The 16096-nt window shown below is 38.4% G+C and overlaps 1 protein-coding gene across 1 annotated transcript in view; it reads right to left on the reverse strand.

Moving 5' to 3' along the window:
* TTN (titin) overlaps positions 1 to 16096 on the reverse strand; it is a 241322-nt gene that overhangs the window by 47784 nt on the left and 177442 nt on the right. The window contains exons 234-259 of the mRNA XM_064453243.1: positions 15757 to 16059; positions 15367 to 15669; positions 14967 to 15248; positions 14186 to 14485; positions 13796 to 14098; positions 13372 to 13680; positions 13005 to 13286; positions 12477 to 12776; positions 12036 to 12329; positions 8973 to 11939; positions 8547 to 8867; positions 8154 to 8438; positions 7637 to 7936; positions 6999 to 7301; positions 5621 to 5896; positions 5208 to 5507; positions 4816 to 5118; positions 4286 to 4585; positions 3876 to 4163; positions 3491 to 3787; positions 3098 to 3400; positions 2699 to 3004; positions 1593 to 1880; positions 1191 to 1481; positions 809 to 1096; positions 60 to 650 (exon numbers count right to left, since the gene is read on the reverse strand). Of these exons, the coding sequence (XP_064309313.1) occupies positions 60 to 650; positions 809 to 1096; positions 1191 to 1481; positions 1593 to 1880; positions 2699 to 3004; positions 3098 to 3400; positions 3491 to 3787; positions 3876 to 4163; positions 4286 to 4585; positions 4816 to 5118; positions 5208 to 5507; positions 5621 to 5896; positions 6999 to 7301; positions 7637 to 7936; positions 8154 to 8438; positions 8547 to 8867; positions 8973 to 11939; positions 12036 to 12329; positions 12477 to 12776; positions 13005 to 13286; positions 13372 to 13680; positions 13796 to 14098; positions 14186 to 14485; positions 14967 to 15248; positions 15367 to 15669; positions 15757 to 16059 (10683 nt within the window). The remainder of the gene's footprint in view (positions 1 to 59; positions 651 to 808; positions 1097 to 1190; positions 1482 to 1592; positions 1881 to 2698; positions 3005 to 3097; positions 3401 to 3490; positions 3788 to 3875; positions 4164 to 4285; positions 4586 to 4815; positions 5119 to 5207; positions 5508 to 5620; positions 5897 to 6998; positions 7302 to 7636; positions 7937 to 8153; positions 8439 to 8546; positions 8868 to 8972; positions 11940 to 12035; positions 12330 to 12476; positions 12777 to 13004; positions 13287 to 13371; positions 13681 to 13795; positions 14099 to 14185; positions 14486 to 14966; positions 15249 to 15366; positions 15670 to 15756; positions 16060 to 16096) is intronic.

A 16096-nucleotide genomic window follows, 5' to 3' on the forward strand; every position in this document is an offset into this window, starting at 1 on the left:
GAAATAAATATCACCCCGAAACATTTTTTTCAATTTTGAAAATTATAAGGGATACTTACCAAATGGATGTTTTGCAATGACAGGGTCAGATTTAAGACCTTCACCTACTCCATATTTATTTTCAGCCCTGATCCTAAATGTATATTCATTTCCTTCATGAAGTCTTGTAACTCTAAATGTGGTTTTCTGGACTGCAGAGGCACAAGTCACCCACTTATTGTTTACATTATCTCTCTTCTCTAGGACATAGTTAGTGATTTCTGAACCACCATCATCTTTTGGAGGGCCCCACTTTAAGGTTATGGCATCAGCTGTGACTTCTTCGAATTTCACTGGACCTGTCGGTATGCCAGGTTTGCCAACAACTTTCACAGAAATAGTGCCTTCCTTGCTGCCAACAACATTCTTCAGAGTTATTGTGTATTTTCCAGCATCAGCTTTCTGGCAGTCATGTACTACAAGTGTGGTGTTAACTGCTGTAGATTCAAATGCAACTCTTCCACTCTCAGCAAGTGCCTGGTCTTCATCTTTCTTCCAAGTTACAGCTGGGACAGGCTTGCCTTTAATTGGGATTTTAAGACGGAAATTACTACCCTCTTTAGCTATATAGCACAAATCAGGTAGATCTCTTAAGTCAAGATCAGGTGCCACTGTAAAAATAAAAGAAACTGATTATTCAACTATACATAAACTCTGCTGTTTTAAAGATATCTGATTTCTATGTATGCATAGTAATGATAGCAAGCATAAAGTAAACGTAATTTGGGTAAGAGAAGCATTGAATTAATGAGCTTAGGTTGCTTCTTACCAACATCATCTCTTGCCACAATTGTGAGCTCTGTTGGAGTTCCATATCCAGCGTCATTCTGGGCTCTCACTCTGAAAGTATATTCTTGTCCTTCTTTTAGGTCTCTCATTGAAAAATGGAGATTCTTTGCCCGCATGACTTCTTGCCATTTATCTTCACCAATCAGGACCTCAACAACATACGCAAAAATACGGCTACCACCATCACTGATAGGCTTTTTCCATACTAAATTGCAAGATGATTTTGTTACAGCTGAAGCTTTTAGATCCACAACTGGCCCAGGGGTTTCTAGAAGGAAGAAAAGCATAGTCAGTGTCCATTCAGGCTAAAAATAAAAATTATTTGAATACTGAAAGAGGCAAAATGAATTATTTTTTCTTACCAGAAGCTTTAACAGCATCACGAGTTTCACAGGGGTCACCAATGCCGTATTCATTTTCAGCAAAAACCCTGAAGAAGTAAGATTTGCCTTCTTCTAAGTTAGTTATCCTGCAGCTTGTCTTTGGACATTCAGTTGTTACTGTGGACCATGACTTTCTTTCTGCATCACGTTTTTCAACAACATAATTTGTGATTGGACTGCCACCATCTATTAGTGGAGGTTCCCATGTAATGAAGGCAGAATCCTTAGATGCTTCCTTTACAATCAGGTTAACTGGAGGGCCTGGAGTATCTAGATAAATACAACAACCCCATGTTTGATTTAGTAAACAAAATAAAAAAAAAAAATTATAAGTTAAAAAGATAACAAATATATTATAATGGGGAAACCCCTGACACTTACCAAGTACTTTTACAACAATGGTGTATGCCTTTTTGCCACAGCTGTTCTCCAGACTGAGGACATATTTTCCAGCATCATATTTGTTTACATTTTCACAGCGCAGGAAGGTATCAAAATCAGTTGACTTGATGTCTAGTCCTTGTCTATCTCTTAGGTTGGCACCCACTTTAGACCATGTAATCTTTGGAGGTGGACGTCCCCTTACTGGCACGTAAAGTCTCATTGTGACTCCAGCACGCAAAACAAGGACTTTCCTTAGTTCTGCATCAAGTTCTCCTTCAGGAGGAACTGTGTATTTAAGAAAAAAAAAAAAAAGGATCAAAAGAAAAGCAATTAAAATATAATCTTTAAGACTATCACTAAAGTTACTGAGACAAAACATCCCTCTTTACTGGCATTTCACTGGATTAACCAATTTGTTCTCATGCCTGTGATGATGTTACTGAGTTCGTGTCCTGGATCCCATTTCAAGATAATTTGCAAACTTGGCATTTTTTGCACTCATTTCACTTCCCTTTTTTCTGCCTTTTACCATTTATATTACTTATCATGTGAAGAAGTCTCCTCGTTACTCTAGGACTCAAAGGAGTTTCAAAGTCTCCTGGACTGTACTGCTTATCTTGAACCAAGACAGTCTGTGAAGCCATGCTTTTGTACATACAGCAAAATACATACAGAAACCAGCATGGCTTTTCAGGAATAAGTGTCATTCAATTAAACAGCATGCCACACAGAAGCTTAGAATAGTAACCTTGGCTTCAAATTATTCAGAAGACATGAAGAAGACTGAAAGTTTGAAGAATAGAAGAGAGATCTGGAAAGTCTAATTTTGGGATTAGAGAAAGAAAAAACTCTTGAAGACCCAAAATAGGAGGACTAAAGAGTACCTAGCATACAAATGAAAAAAATAGACACCGGTTAGATTCTACTTAGTTCCTAACTGCCTTATTCTCTTCCAGATTAGCCACTTTTAGCCTACATTTTTCTGAGAAGTCACACATTCCAAATTAATCTTCTTCTGTGATCTGTGACAAACCCTGTCTTTGGAACCCATCTCATCAATTAAAGCAAAAGTCAAAAAGGTAATTTGTTTTCAGTGAACATACTTAAAATGTCTTTGGCAGTGTGTTTATCAGGAACATCACTTGGATCACTGTATCCAATCTTATTGACAGCATAAACACGGAACTGGTACTCTGTGTCTTCTATCAGCCCTGTTACCACAAATTGCGTAGCCTGTAAGTTCTTGGGCAGATTGCATCTGACCCAGTTGTCTGTGTCAGCTCGTTTTGCTTCCACTAGATAACCAATAATAGGGCTTCCTCCATCATATGCTGGTTTGCTCCATGACAGGCTTATTGAATTACGAGTAGTATCAGTGACTTTTGGGAAAGCAGGTGGGCCAGGAGGATCTGAGAATTAAAATAACATAAAGTTATTGTACCAAATGCTGTATGAAAATATTTGGAAATAACTATGGAAAATATCTGAGACTTTTAGCTTACATTGAGGATCACGAGCATACACTGCTTTAGATGGTGCACTAGGCTTGCCAGGTCCAGCCTTATTCAACGCTGTCACCCGGAACTCATATTCTGTTCCTTCTTGGAGTCCAGTAGCCTTAACAGTTCTTTCAATGACAGGCTTTCTGTTTACCTTTGTCCAGTTAAGAGCCTTAGTTTCACGCTTCTCAAGTATATAACCAGTTATTGGGGATCCACCATCACTAGCTGGTGGCTTCCAGCTAACAGTCATAAAATCTTTTGTTACATTGCTAATTATCGGTGGATCACAAGGTCCGGGTACATCTGTGAAGATTTATTTGAAAGTTATATTCACATTCATAAGTGTGCAGAAAAAAAACAGTGACTGATGAAGCTATCCCACAAAGCACTTACCATATGGATTCTTAGCAACGGCTGGTTCAGTCAAGATAGGATCTCCAACACCATATTTGTTTTCAGCACATATGCGGAACTGATATTCATGTCCTTCTATTAGTTTCTCCACTGTGCAACTTGTAATGGGTACATTTGCACTGACTTGGGCCCAGTTTGGTCTGCTTGTTTCACGCTTGTCCACAATGTAGTTAGTAATTTCTGAACCTCCATCTTCCAGAGGAGGCTCCCAAGAAAGCATTGCACGATCTGCATACATATGTTTGATTTTAACGGAGGCCGGTGGACCAGGCTTATCTAGAAGAATTAACATCACATTGTTATAGCTCTAACTCTTGCTATATCATTTAACTGTAAATGTATTTATTAACAGTCTTTAGCTTACCAAGTACTTTAAGCTTAATGGTTGCTGACTTTGATCCACTTGCATTTTCAGCAGTAATAGTATAGTCTCCTGTTTGCTTCCTGTTAACACTGAACAACTCAACTGTAGCAAGGTTTCTCTTAGTGGTGATCTTAACACCTTCAGATGGCTTTAAAACTTCTCCTTCTTTCTTCCAGGTGATTGTTGGCATGGGCTTGCCATATACATTTGCCTCCAGACGCACGTTAGTTCCAGCTTTTACTGTAAGCTGTGATTGCATAGACAGATCCAACTCTATTCTGGGGGGAACTGAAAGGAAAGAGCCCAAGAGTTAATCAATCTAGGAAGACTACACCCTATCCTTCACAGGAGTCTTAGTTTAATATGCACAGATTCTTATCAGAGTTCTCAAATGCTTTTACATTTCTTACCATTTTCTGGATGAATGGTCACTGGATCAGAAGGTTCTGAAGGCCGGCTAATGTTAACTGCTGTCTTAGCAATTGCTCTAAACTGATATTGAGCGTTTTCTTCCAAATCAGTAGCAGTATACTCTTCCAGGGGTATTTGATGTGGAGTTGTATTGCACCGAACCCACTTATCACCAGGTAATTTGCAAGCTTCAACAAAGTAGCCAATAAGTTTGCTACCACCATCATGCTTTGGTCTTGTCCATACCAGTGATACAGTACTCTTAGTGACATCAATAACTTCAGGTTTTCCGGGGGGATCTAAGACAAATAAGCTAACGTTATTGTCTGTTTTGCCAAAAAAGCTAACATATGAAGAAATGGTTTTAATAGCTCTGCATCCTATTTACAGCATACCCACACAGTGCACTCACAGTAAACATGAAAATATAAACATAAGGGCAAACTGAAGATCATAAAGAGTTGCAGATATATTGAAAATTACCATAAAAACAGTACTTTTTTGCAAATTATTGGTATCCTTGGCTTACCAACTGGTGCTCTTGCTGTGACAAACTCAGTTGGTTTACTGGGTTTACTTGCTCCAGCTCTGTTCAATGCATAAATTCTGAAAGTATACTCAAGACCTTCGATGAGTCCCACACAAGGATATTCTGTGGAGCGCACAGGTGTGTCATTAGCTTTCACCCACAGTAAACTGTTCCTTTCTTTGCGCTCAATGAGATAACCAGTGATTGGACTGCCTCCATCACTATCTGGTTTATCCCAGGCAACAAAAATGCAGTCCTTATTGACCTTGGTAATACGTGCATTCTTTGGTTCACTAGGAACATCTAGAAAGAAATACAAAGATGGATATCAATCACACGCTTTCTTACTAGGAGGACTAAAAGAGAAATGCTGCTATCAAAAACTGGCATACCAAATGGGAACCTTGCAATCATCTTGCCGGAAGTAAGCGGCTCAGAAATCCCAAAACGATTTTCAGCACGAACACGGAACATATACTCTTCTCCAGGAATCAGTTTTCCAATTCTGCAGCTTGTTTTTGTGACAGAAGCTAAAGCTGTTACCCAGTCCCCTCGGCTTACATCACATTTCTCAACTACATAGTTTGTAATGTTACTGCCACCATCTTCGAGAGGTATATGCCATGCAAGAGTGCAAGCATCAGCATCTATTTCAGAAATATCAAATGGAGGCTGTGGTGGACCTGGTTTATCTGCACAAAAAAGTATATTAAGAAAAAAGGGATGAAAGAAAATGGCAATCATTGGAATATATTACAACTAGTTTTGTATAAGCTGGGTTTAAAAATAATCAAATGGAACATACCCATAACTATCACTCTGATTTTCTGTCGATCAGTACCAGAGCTATTTTCTGCAGTAAGAGTGTAAAAATCAGAATCTTTTCTAGTCACATCCTTAATGATAAGAACAGAAGACTTTTCTGCTTTATGCACAGCAAGACGACTGGATGTAAGTACATCTTGATCTCCTTTCAACCATTTACAGACTGGCTGAGGCTTCCCATATACATGAGCTTCGATTCTCAATTTCTTTCCAGCTTTAATGTGAACATGATCAGGCATAAGGATCTTAGGTGGGACTGAAAAAAAAACCACAGACAACATATAAATACAAGTTCTGTGACATATTAATTTACTTTTTCTTATGTTTTCATGTGAAAGTTCTCTGCTTCTCTTTCAAGTAGAATCACCAGTAAGAATGACTTGATAATTTTTTATTTGAGTTCCACTTATGGACAACTAGAGATTCTGCAGTGGGGAATATCTATTCCAGTCCTACTTTTACATTCTTGTACAGTTTAAAATAGAATATTTTTGAGTTTGGATTGCCTTCTCACATGTTTATGTAGAGACTTATGCACTACTAATGCATGAAACAATTAATCTTTATATCTGGAACTTGTCAGTGCTCACTTATTGCTGACTTTCTACGAGACAAACATGAAGGAGAAAAGAAAGACTGAAGTTCTTGCTGAACTAAACCCACTTCCACAGTCAATATTTTTCTACCCTTGAATTATTCATCAGGTAGAGCCCCTTCTCCTACTATGTCTTTTGCACAAAATCTTTTGTGGTTTCTTCCAAAAGAAACCTGGCAGGATGGTTGGTGTACTTTTCTTCCTGCCATTGGCTAGTTTGCATCCTCTTTTGCTCCTGTACTTCTCTTTTCCTCTTTCCATGTCACAGATGAAGAAGGTTCTTCTCATCTGTCCCTTACCCCTATGTCTTCTTGTGCCTCAGGGACCCTACCACCTTAATTAGACCAACCTGTTCTCCCTGAATTTCACTTCACATTCTCAAACAACTCTACAATATAAACAACTTGTTTCCTCTTCTCTTAAAACAGCTCCCACTTTTAGCCCCATTAATCTCTCAGAATACCACTCTGACTCTTTTTCTCTAATTTTAAATTAATTGAAGTTGTTTATTATTTCTCTTTAGTTCCTATCTTCGGGTTCCAACTGAAACCATACTTGCAAAATTCTTTAATGATTCTGAATTAGTGGTCAACTCTCATTCTTTCTGACCTGTCGAAATATGCAATACAGTTAACCATAATCCTCCAGATGACTTCATAAAGTGTATGTCTTTCTGCGACTCACTTGAAAAACTAGAATTCTTGCTTGTCTCATTATTAAAGCAGAATATTGCAACATAGGTAGTATTTAAATTGTTACTTACTGAGTTGTTCTTTAATTTCAAATACTCCTTCAGTTTCTCTTGGCAAGCTTACTCCTACAGCATTTCTAGCTGCCACTCTAAACTTGTACTTCTTTCCCTCTTTCAGACCAGCTACAACAATGGAGAGATCTTTAACAACTGAATATTCTGTCCAACGATCCGCTGGTTGGTCATCTTCTCTGTAGCTAACAATGTACCCATCAACTTTAGCGCCTCCATCACGCAGTGGTGGCAGCCAGCCTAAAGTAGCACTATTCTTCGTAATCTCAGTAACTTCAAGTTTTCTTGGTGGATCAGGTTCACCTTGCAGGGGAAAAAAAACCCAAACACTAAAAACATAGAACACATTAAACACTGAATTTCCAAGATTTTCTGACTATCAAATACTTGTTGAATTATTGGATGCTATCTGTGCTAATTCAACAAGAATGGAAAAGAGCAAAATTCTTAAAAATTGCAAAGACACTATATTAATAGATTGTATTATTTGAAAGAAACTGGTACAGAAATATTTATGTTTATTATTGAGTAGTTAGTGGCATTGTCCCATTTAGAAACAACTTCTTTAAAAAAATGCAAAATCTTATTAAAATTAGAAAAAAAAAAAATCCATAAAATGTGCATGAAGGCATACTTACTTAGGGGATCTGTTGCTAGAACTGGTTTTGGTAAGTCACTTGGAACACCTGACCCATATTCGTTTACTGCTGTTACTCTAAAGAAATATTCATTTCCAGGTACGAGGTTAGCTATTTGGAAACTAGTTTTCTTTAGTTCTGCAGTGACTGTTCCCCAGGTCTTCCTGTCAGCCTCACGTTTCTGCAGGATGTAATGAGTCACTGGGCTACCACCGTCATTCTCTGGAGGTGCCCATGAAAGATGGCATGACATCTTGGTGACATCTGATACCTTGAAGTCTGACACAGGTCCAGGAGTATCTATAAAGAAATTTCAATTTATGCTAGTCTTTTTTTTTCTTTAATAAGTTAAAATTAAGGGGGGGGGGGGGGCTATCATCTTCCTAATCATAGAGAGTTAGTATTAGCTGACAGAGTTGTGCTCAAAAACTGTAGCACCTGGGGGTCATAAAAATTCCTCCAATGAACATTCAATATAGTTAAAAAATTGTCTAGAGGTATTTCTCTCATTACTTACCCAGGACTCTGACATTCACAAATACAGCCTTTTCTCCAGCTGCATTAACAAGCGTCAATGAATATTTGCCTGAGTCATCACGTGTTGAATCAGGGATGACACAGAAGGCCATAGTGTCAACCAGATCAACTTGTCCTTTTCTGATAACATTATCAATACCCATTCTCCTCCAGGTGACTTTTGGTGCTGGGCGACCCCTAATAATTGCAAAAAGTCTAATAGGGCATCCTGCCCTGACTGTGACTAACTTTCTCATGCTTGCATCCAACTCAATCTCAGGAGGTTCTGAAAGACAAAATTAAAGAAACAAAATGCAAAGTTTAGCACATGAAATAAAACCAGAGCAAATAAAGATTGTACGCAAATACTCAAAAAAAAGATGGGAAAACTCACCAAGTATTTCTTTGGGAGACACAGCTTCTTTCAGTTCAGCTGGTCGGCCAAGGCCAACTTGGTTTTGGGCAGAGACTCTGAACTCATATAACTGGTTCTCATCCAGGCCTGTGGCTGTAAATTCTGTATGAATAACTTGGGCAGCAACATTGCATCGTTTCCATCCTGCTTCAGGATCAGCACCCTCAACTTTTGGTCTAATTTCCACAACATATCCAATAATTGGAGCACCACCATCATACACTGGTTTTCCCCATCCAAGGGTTATGGAACTCTTTGTGCTATCAACCACTCTCAAGTTTGTGGGAGGACCAGGTGGTTCTGAAGGACAAAAAAAATATTACAGATAAGAACACAGTCGTGCAGTTTAGCAGTCTGTTATGTTAACATTAAACCAAAATACTGTAGAATACAATGGTATGATACCTATTGGGTCTTTTGCTACTACAGGTCTTGATGGCAAGCTTGGTTCTCCAAGTCCAACTTCATTTTCGGCACTGACGCGGAACTGATATTCGTGACCAGGGATGAGATTAGTAACCTTCTTGCGTCTCTCTGGGATTGCAGTCTTAGTAACAGGAACCCATCTTAGTGATCGTTTCTCTTTCTTCTCTAAAATGTATCCTGTAATTGATTTGCCACCATCATATTCTGGTGGATTCCAAACTACAGTCATCTCTTCTTTGCTAACTCTTGTGACATCTGGAGGGTCGGGACGTCCAGGTCTATCATATTTTGTTTTTGCAATAATTGGGTGTGTTTCTGTTGGTGGACCAGTGCCCATTTTATTCTCTGCACGTACTCTGAATATATATTCATTACCTTCAATGAGGCGTGTCACATTTGCAGAGGTTGTTAGGACAGAGGAAGAGTATGTAGACCAAACCATACGCTTGCTTTCACATTTTTCCAGGATGTAGTTCTGTATTTCACAACCACCATCATCTTCTGGAGGGTCCCAAGTAACAGTACATCTATCACTTGAAATGTCAGTGACTTTCAAGTTTCTTACGGGACCAGGTTTATCCAAGACAATAACAGTAGCATATGCTACAAAGCTACCAGCTGTGTTAGTTGCAGTAATCACATATTTCCCACCATCACTACGCCTTGATTTTGTGAGAACAAACTTAGATGTGTCAGAAGTTGTTTCAATACTGACTCTTGGAGACCTGGTTAGATCTGTAGCATCTTTGTCTTTTGTCCATACAACCTCAGGCTGTGGCTTTCCTCTGACTCCAGCCTCAATTCTAATTGTGTCACCTGCTTTCACAGTTAGCACCCCACTTAACTTCAAGTCTAGCACTGGTTTCTGCAGATCTTCCTTCACAACAACTTCAGCTGTTCTTACCCAGTCACTTTCACCTGCCTCATTCTTGGTTTGAACTCGGAATTGGTAAATCTTATTTTCAACACATTTATCTACCATGTAGTGTGTTTCCTTAATGCTGCCTTTGTGAACCCTTTCCCATTCATCTGAATCTTTCAGTTTTCTCTCAACGTGATAACTTAAATTGGGACTTCCACCATCATAATCTGGCCTTCTCCATTTCAGATATACAAATGTCTTTCCTTTCTCTGCAATATGAAGATTTTCTGGCGCTCCAGGCTTGTCAATAGGATTGATAGCAAGTATAGGAGTCTTGGTCTCAATGCAAGGACCTGGACCTATTTTGTTTTCTGCACAAACTCTGAAGAAGTATTCACGGTTCTCTATAAGATTTGCTTTTACTAATCGTTTAGTGATGTCAGAGGAGACAATTGACCATCCTTTCTGGTTTGGTTGGCGGTACTCTACTATGTAATTTGTAATTTCAGAGCCACCGTTATCCACTGGACTCTCCCACGCGATCATACAAGAATCTTTTGTGACATAGCTTATTTTCAGGTTCTGACATGGTCCAGGTCTGTCAAGTACATTAACAACAGCAAAAGCTTGAGCATGCCCACAGCTGTTCTTAGCTGCTATTATATATTTGCCATGATCAGATCTTTTGGCTTCTTTCACTTGCAGTTCAACATTAGGTAGATCATGGAGTATTTCAACACGCTTTTCTTGGACTATTACTTTGCCATCTTTAGACCATGTTACGTCAGGGTCTGGCCTGCCTTTTACTTTACCAGTAATATGAATTGTTTGGCCTACTCGGACAGTAATTAAGTCTCGACAGGTCACATCTAGGCTTACTTCTGGAGGAGAAAGAATATCCTTTGCAAGTACAGTTTCTGCCAGTTCTCTTGGTTCTCCCTCTCCGACAATGTTGACAGCTTTTATTCGGAATTTATATTCATTTCCTTCTATTAAACCAGGTACTCTGAAAGCACACTGTCTAATGAGTTCATCCTTATTAATCCTATTCCACTGCGTAGTTCCAGTTTTCTGACATTCCACAATGTATCCCAGAATCGGGCTGCCACCATCTTTGAGGGGCTTTGTCCATACAAGATCAGCTGTTTCTCTGGTTTTGTCTTTTAATTTTGGATTTATAGGTGGTCCAGGAGGAGTGATAGGACGTGACGCTTTTATTGGGTCAGAGCTTGGAGATGGTTTGCTTAAGCCCACCATATTTTCTGCAAAAACTCTGAATTCATATGTGTTGCCTTCAAAAAGACCAGTGACTCTGTATTTCATATCAAGTATTGGTGTCTTATTGACACGCACCCATTTACCAGATGTTTCCCGACGTTCAAGTATATAACCAGTTATTGGAGTTCCACCATCAGATTTTGGTAGGGTCCAGGACACTGTTGCTGCATTTTCTGTAATATCATAGACAGTTGGCTTACCAGGTGGGGATGGTGGATCAAACATATATTTAGCAACTGTTGGTTCTGAATCAAGGGGTGCACCAATGCCTATCTTATTTTCCGCCCGAACACGGAAAATATATTCACAGCCTTTCTGCAGTCGTGGAATCTTAATTTTTGTGTGACTTGTTCCAGAGCTAACTACTCCCCAAGTTTCTTTCTTTGATTGACGCTTCTCAACAATATAATTTATTATAGGACTTCCACCATCATCTTTAGGAGGGCGCCAAGAAATAACCATATGTTCTGGTGTTACTTCAAGAATATTAATAGGACCAGTTGGTGGGCCAGGAACATCCAAAACTGTGAGATGTAGAGCAACAGTTTTGCTGCCAGCTGCATTAGATACTGTGAGCAGATATTCTCCTGTATCTTTTCTTATACAGTCTTTGATGGTAAGTACAGTTGAATAATCATCAGTCTCAATCTTGTGTCTGCCATCTGTTTTAATTTCAGTGCCATCGGTAATCCATTTTGCAGTGGGAACTGGCACACCTCTCATAATTGCAGGAAGTCGCACTGTGGTGCCAGCTTTAACAACAAGACCTTCAATTAACTTCACATCTAGTTCCACGGAGGGAGGTACTGAAATTAGAGGAAAATAGAAATTAAATTTTCAGGGGAAATACTTAAAGAAAGAGAGAAAGAATCAGTGAAACAACATGGAAAACTAAAAATCACCTAGTTTTTCTTGACACTCTATTGGTATAGTTGTATCTGGAAGGCTAAGACCAACAATATTCTGAGCTTTCACACGGAATTTGTATATTTTCCCTTTTTGTAGGCCTGTAACAACACAGTCTAACATAGGGACTGTCTGGAACTTTGTCCACTCATCTGCACCATCTTCTTGATATTCCACCAAATATCCAGTTATCTCAGCACCACCGTCACGATCTGGTCGATTCCAAACAAGGGAAACTTCAGTCTTGTCAACATCTACATGATGCAGATTCTTTGGTGGCCCCGGAGGATCTTTTAAAACACAAAACCAAAATAGTTACTAGGATGGCCAATCTATGGTAGCAGTGTACCATGTTCACATTAGTACCAACAAGTTAATCTCAAAAAATTACCGAGAACAATATGACAAAACCAATCATATAACTGAAAAACACTTACGCAGTGGATCCATAGCTTTAATAGGCTTAAGTGTTTCCACATATGGACCTCGACCAAACTGATTCTCAGCTGCAACTCGGAAGATATACTGAGTGCCTTCTATCAGATATTTAGCCATGTGACTGCGTTTCTTAGAGGAAGATGAGATGGCTACCCACTGAGCAGAAGCTACATCTTTCCTTTCCACCACATAGTTGGTAATGACAGAGCCACCATCATCTTCTGGTTCCATCCAAGTGAGATAGCAAGAATCGCTTCTAACTTCACTGATTTGCAGATTTCTGGGTGGACCAGGCTTATCTAATATTCACAAAAATGGAATCTGTTATTTATTTGATAACCAAAGAATTTTTTACAAAGCCTAGTAAATTTCAAGATAAATTAATATTTAATGTAATTTTTAGTCCTTTTTCTACTGTGCATTTCTTATAACTAGGTTTATTGATATTTTCCAGACATTCCTTTATTTCTTAATCTCTAATTATAGAATAAAAACATGCAATATAAAAGGAACATCAAAAAGATTACCTAAGACAACAACTTTTACTGAAACAGTCTTTGAACCAGCTGGATTTTCAACTGTTAGGGAGTAAATTCCCCCATCTTCATGGACAGTGTTACGAATTTCAAGCTTACTGCCAACTCCTGTAACTTCAATATCAGCTTTGGGTGAGACCTCATGACCTTCTTTTTTCCAAGAAACTTTTGGGAATGGAACACCTTTAATAACAGCACTAAGTCTCAGGGTATCTCCAGCTTTTACATGCTGTTCTCGGGCCATATTAGCATCAAGTATCAGCTCGGGAGGTTCTGGAATCAAAATGATATGTTTTTAGAAATTTAGAGGAAAAATAATCTCTTCTTAGGTAAACTTATCTGATTTTATTAAACTCACCAAGTCTGTCCTTTACTTCTACTGGATCGGGAACATAGGCTGGCTCAGATTCACCTGCTGCATTGACTGCCTTGACCCTGAATTTATAGGTCAAACCCTCGGTAAGGCCAGTGACTTTGTATTTTGTTTCAGGACAAGAATCTGCTGTAAGATTGGCCTTTTTCCATTCTTCATCTCCAACTTTCTGATATTCCACAAGGTAGCCAATTATCTTGCCATTACCATCATGGCGTGGTGGTTGCCAAGATAAATCAACCGAATTTCTAGTTTTATCTACTGCTTCTGGATTAACAGGTGGACTTGGTTTTGCTGTTAAAAATGCAAAAAAAGAGAAAGAAATGGAAAAAAGAGGAAATTATTAAAATTATTTTCTGACTGAAATGAAGAGTGCATTACAATTTCAATAAGAAATTAAATACTTTACCGATTGGATCTCTAGCGAAAATTGGCTTTGATGGTGGACTAGGATCACCAACGCCAATTTCATTTTCTGCTGAAACACGGAATTCATATTGACAGCCTTCAAGGAGGTCAGGTACTTTGAACTGAGTACTGGGGAAAATCGGGTCTTTGGTAACTCTGACCCATCTTGTAGCCATTGTTTCCTTCTTTTCTACAATATAGTTTGTTATTGGTTTGCCTCCATCATATGGTTTGTTCCAAACCACTACTGCAGAGTCTTTGGTAACATCCTTAATGATCGGTTGCTCAGGTGCATCAGGAACACCTGGGGAAAAAGAAAAAAGTGTTTATGAGCACTATAAACAGAGTAAAGGTTGAAGTATCAAAGTAAGATAGCAAATGAATAACATACGGAAACGGTCCTTGGCTTTCATCTCATCAGAGATGAGAGGATCACTTATGCCATAAAGATTTTCAGCATAAATTCGAATTTGATAATCTCTTCCTTCAAGCAGTTTAGGAATTTTGCATGTTGTCTTAACTGTGGCAGATGTAACTGGCATCCACACGTCTCTGTGTGCATCCTTCTTCTCAATAATGTAATTGGTAATTTCACTGCCTCCATCATCTAATGGAGGTTTCCAGGAAACTATCATATGATCTTTATGAACTTCATCAAATATAACTGGGCCTACTGGAGGTGATGGGCGATCTGTTTAAGAAAAAAAAAAGCATACCGATGCTTTTGTATGGACTTCACATAATGACATAGATTAAACAGTGTCAATACAGTAAGTAGATTATGAAATTAGAAACTTGGCATCACAGTTTTAATAAGGAATCAAGACCTCAAGGCTATTCCTCTTTAATATGTGTTTGACTCACTAGACTTAATTCCTTAATGTTTATAAGGTATTTGGTGATTGACCTTTTCTACAGTTTTGGCATTCTCTAAATGCATGTAGAGACATTAAATTATCGATGCTGAATAAACTAAGCCAGAGTTAACTATGTACTCAAAGTTAATAAATAGTATTTCAGTATAAATAAATATTATATAAAAATATATAAATATGTAGTAAATAAAATTATTGTAATAAAGAACACATTTTAATATTTACATTTTGTATAATTCAATGAATTCTAATCACTACTAAAAATAACATACAATACTGTTGTTCAGTAAAACCCACCAACAACATTAACTTGACAAAATCCTTTTCTTGATCCTGTGCTGTTCTCTACAGTAACACAATATTTGCCTGAGTCTTCACGGACAGATTTTAGTATCCCCAAGCAAAGAGTTGTAGGAGTTGTCTTGATCTTTGTACGGTCATCTTCTTTCACAACAATATCATCCTTTAGCCAAGTAACCTTTGGTGCAGGCTTGCCTGAGTAACGTCCAGTCAGGCTGAAAGCTTCACCAACCCGAACAATAAGCTTGTCTCTAAAGTCAAGGTCAAGTGATGGAGGAGCTGAAAGACAATGTTAAAAAGCACAATGCCCACAGATGTCAGCAACATTAATAAGAAAAAGTAGGGAATAAGTAAATGTAATCACTGTTTTCAAAAGGAATACGAAAATGATACATACCAATTTCATCCTTGCATGTGATTGGTTTTGTACAAAATGATGGCTTGCCTTGCCCCACAATATTACAAGCACTCACACGATATTCATAGGTGTCACCCTCTTTCAAGCCTTCTACAGTGTATTTCCTATCAAGCATTTTCTCCTTTGTAACTCTGTGGAATTTCTCTTTTCCAATGAGACGGCTCTCTAGAACATACATGGTGATATCTGAGCCTCCATTATATTTTGGAGGATTCCAAGTTAATGTAACAGAGTTCTTGGTAACTGCTTTTACTTCCAGGTCTTCTGGACGGTCGGGAACAGCTGTGAATAAACAAAAAAATATGGTAAATGCATTTTTCTCCATATTCGGCTCATATAACAGTAATCCAAACCTGGAAATGTACTTACTGATTGGATCTCTAATGACAATCTCTTTTGTTGTCTCTGTGAATGGACCCATGCCAATTATATTCTCAGCTGCAATTCGGAAAAAGTAGGCTTTCCCTTCAGTGAGTCCCTGAACAGTAGCATTCTGTCTTGTAACTGTGTAGCTTACTGGAGTCCAAGCTCTATGATCAGATTCACGTTTTTCAATTATATAATTGGTAATAGGAGAACCACCATCATCTTCTGGAGTAAACCATGTCAATTTACAAGAGTCATTAGTTAGGTTCTCAGTAAGGAGTGGCATTCCAACTGGGCCTGGCACGTCTGAAAGCAAATAAGAAATGAAGTATTTAAGTATACA

This window comes from Phalacrocorax carbo, chromosome 5 (assembly GCF_963921805.1).
Source record: "Phalacrocorax carbo chromosome 5, bPhaCar2.1, whole genome shotgun sequence".
In the NCBI taxonomy this organism is placed as follows: Eukaryota; Metazoa; Chordata; class Aves; order Suliformes; family Phalacrocoracidae; genus Phalacrocorax; species Phalacrocorax carbo.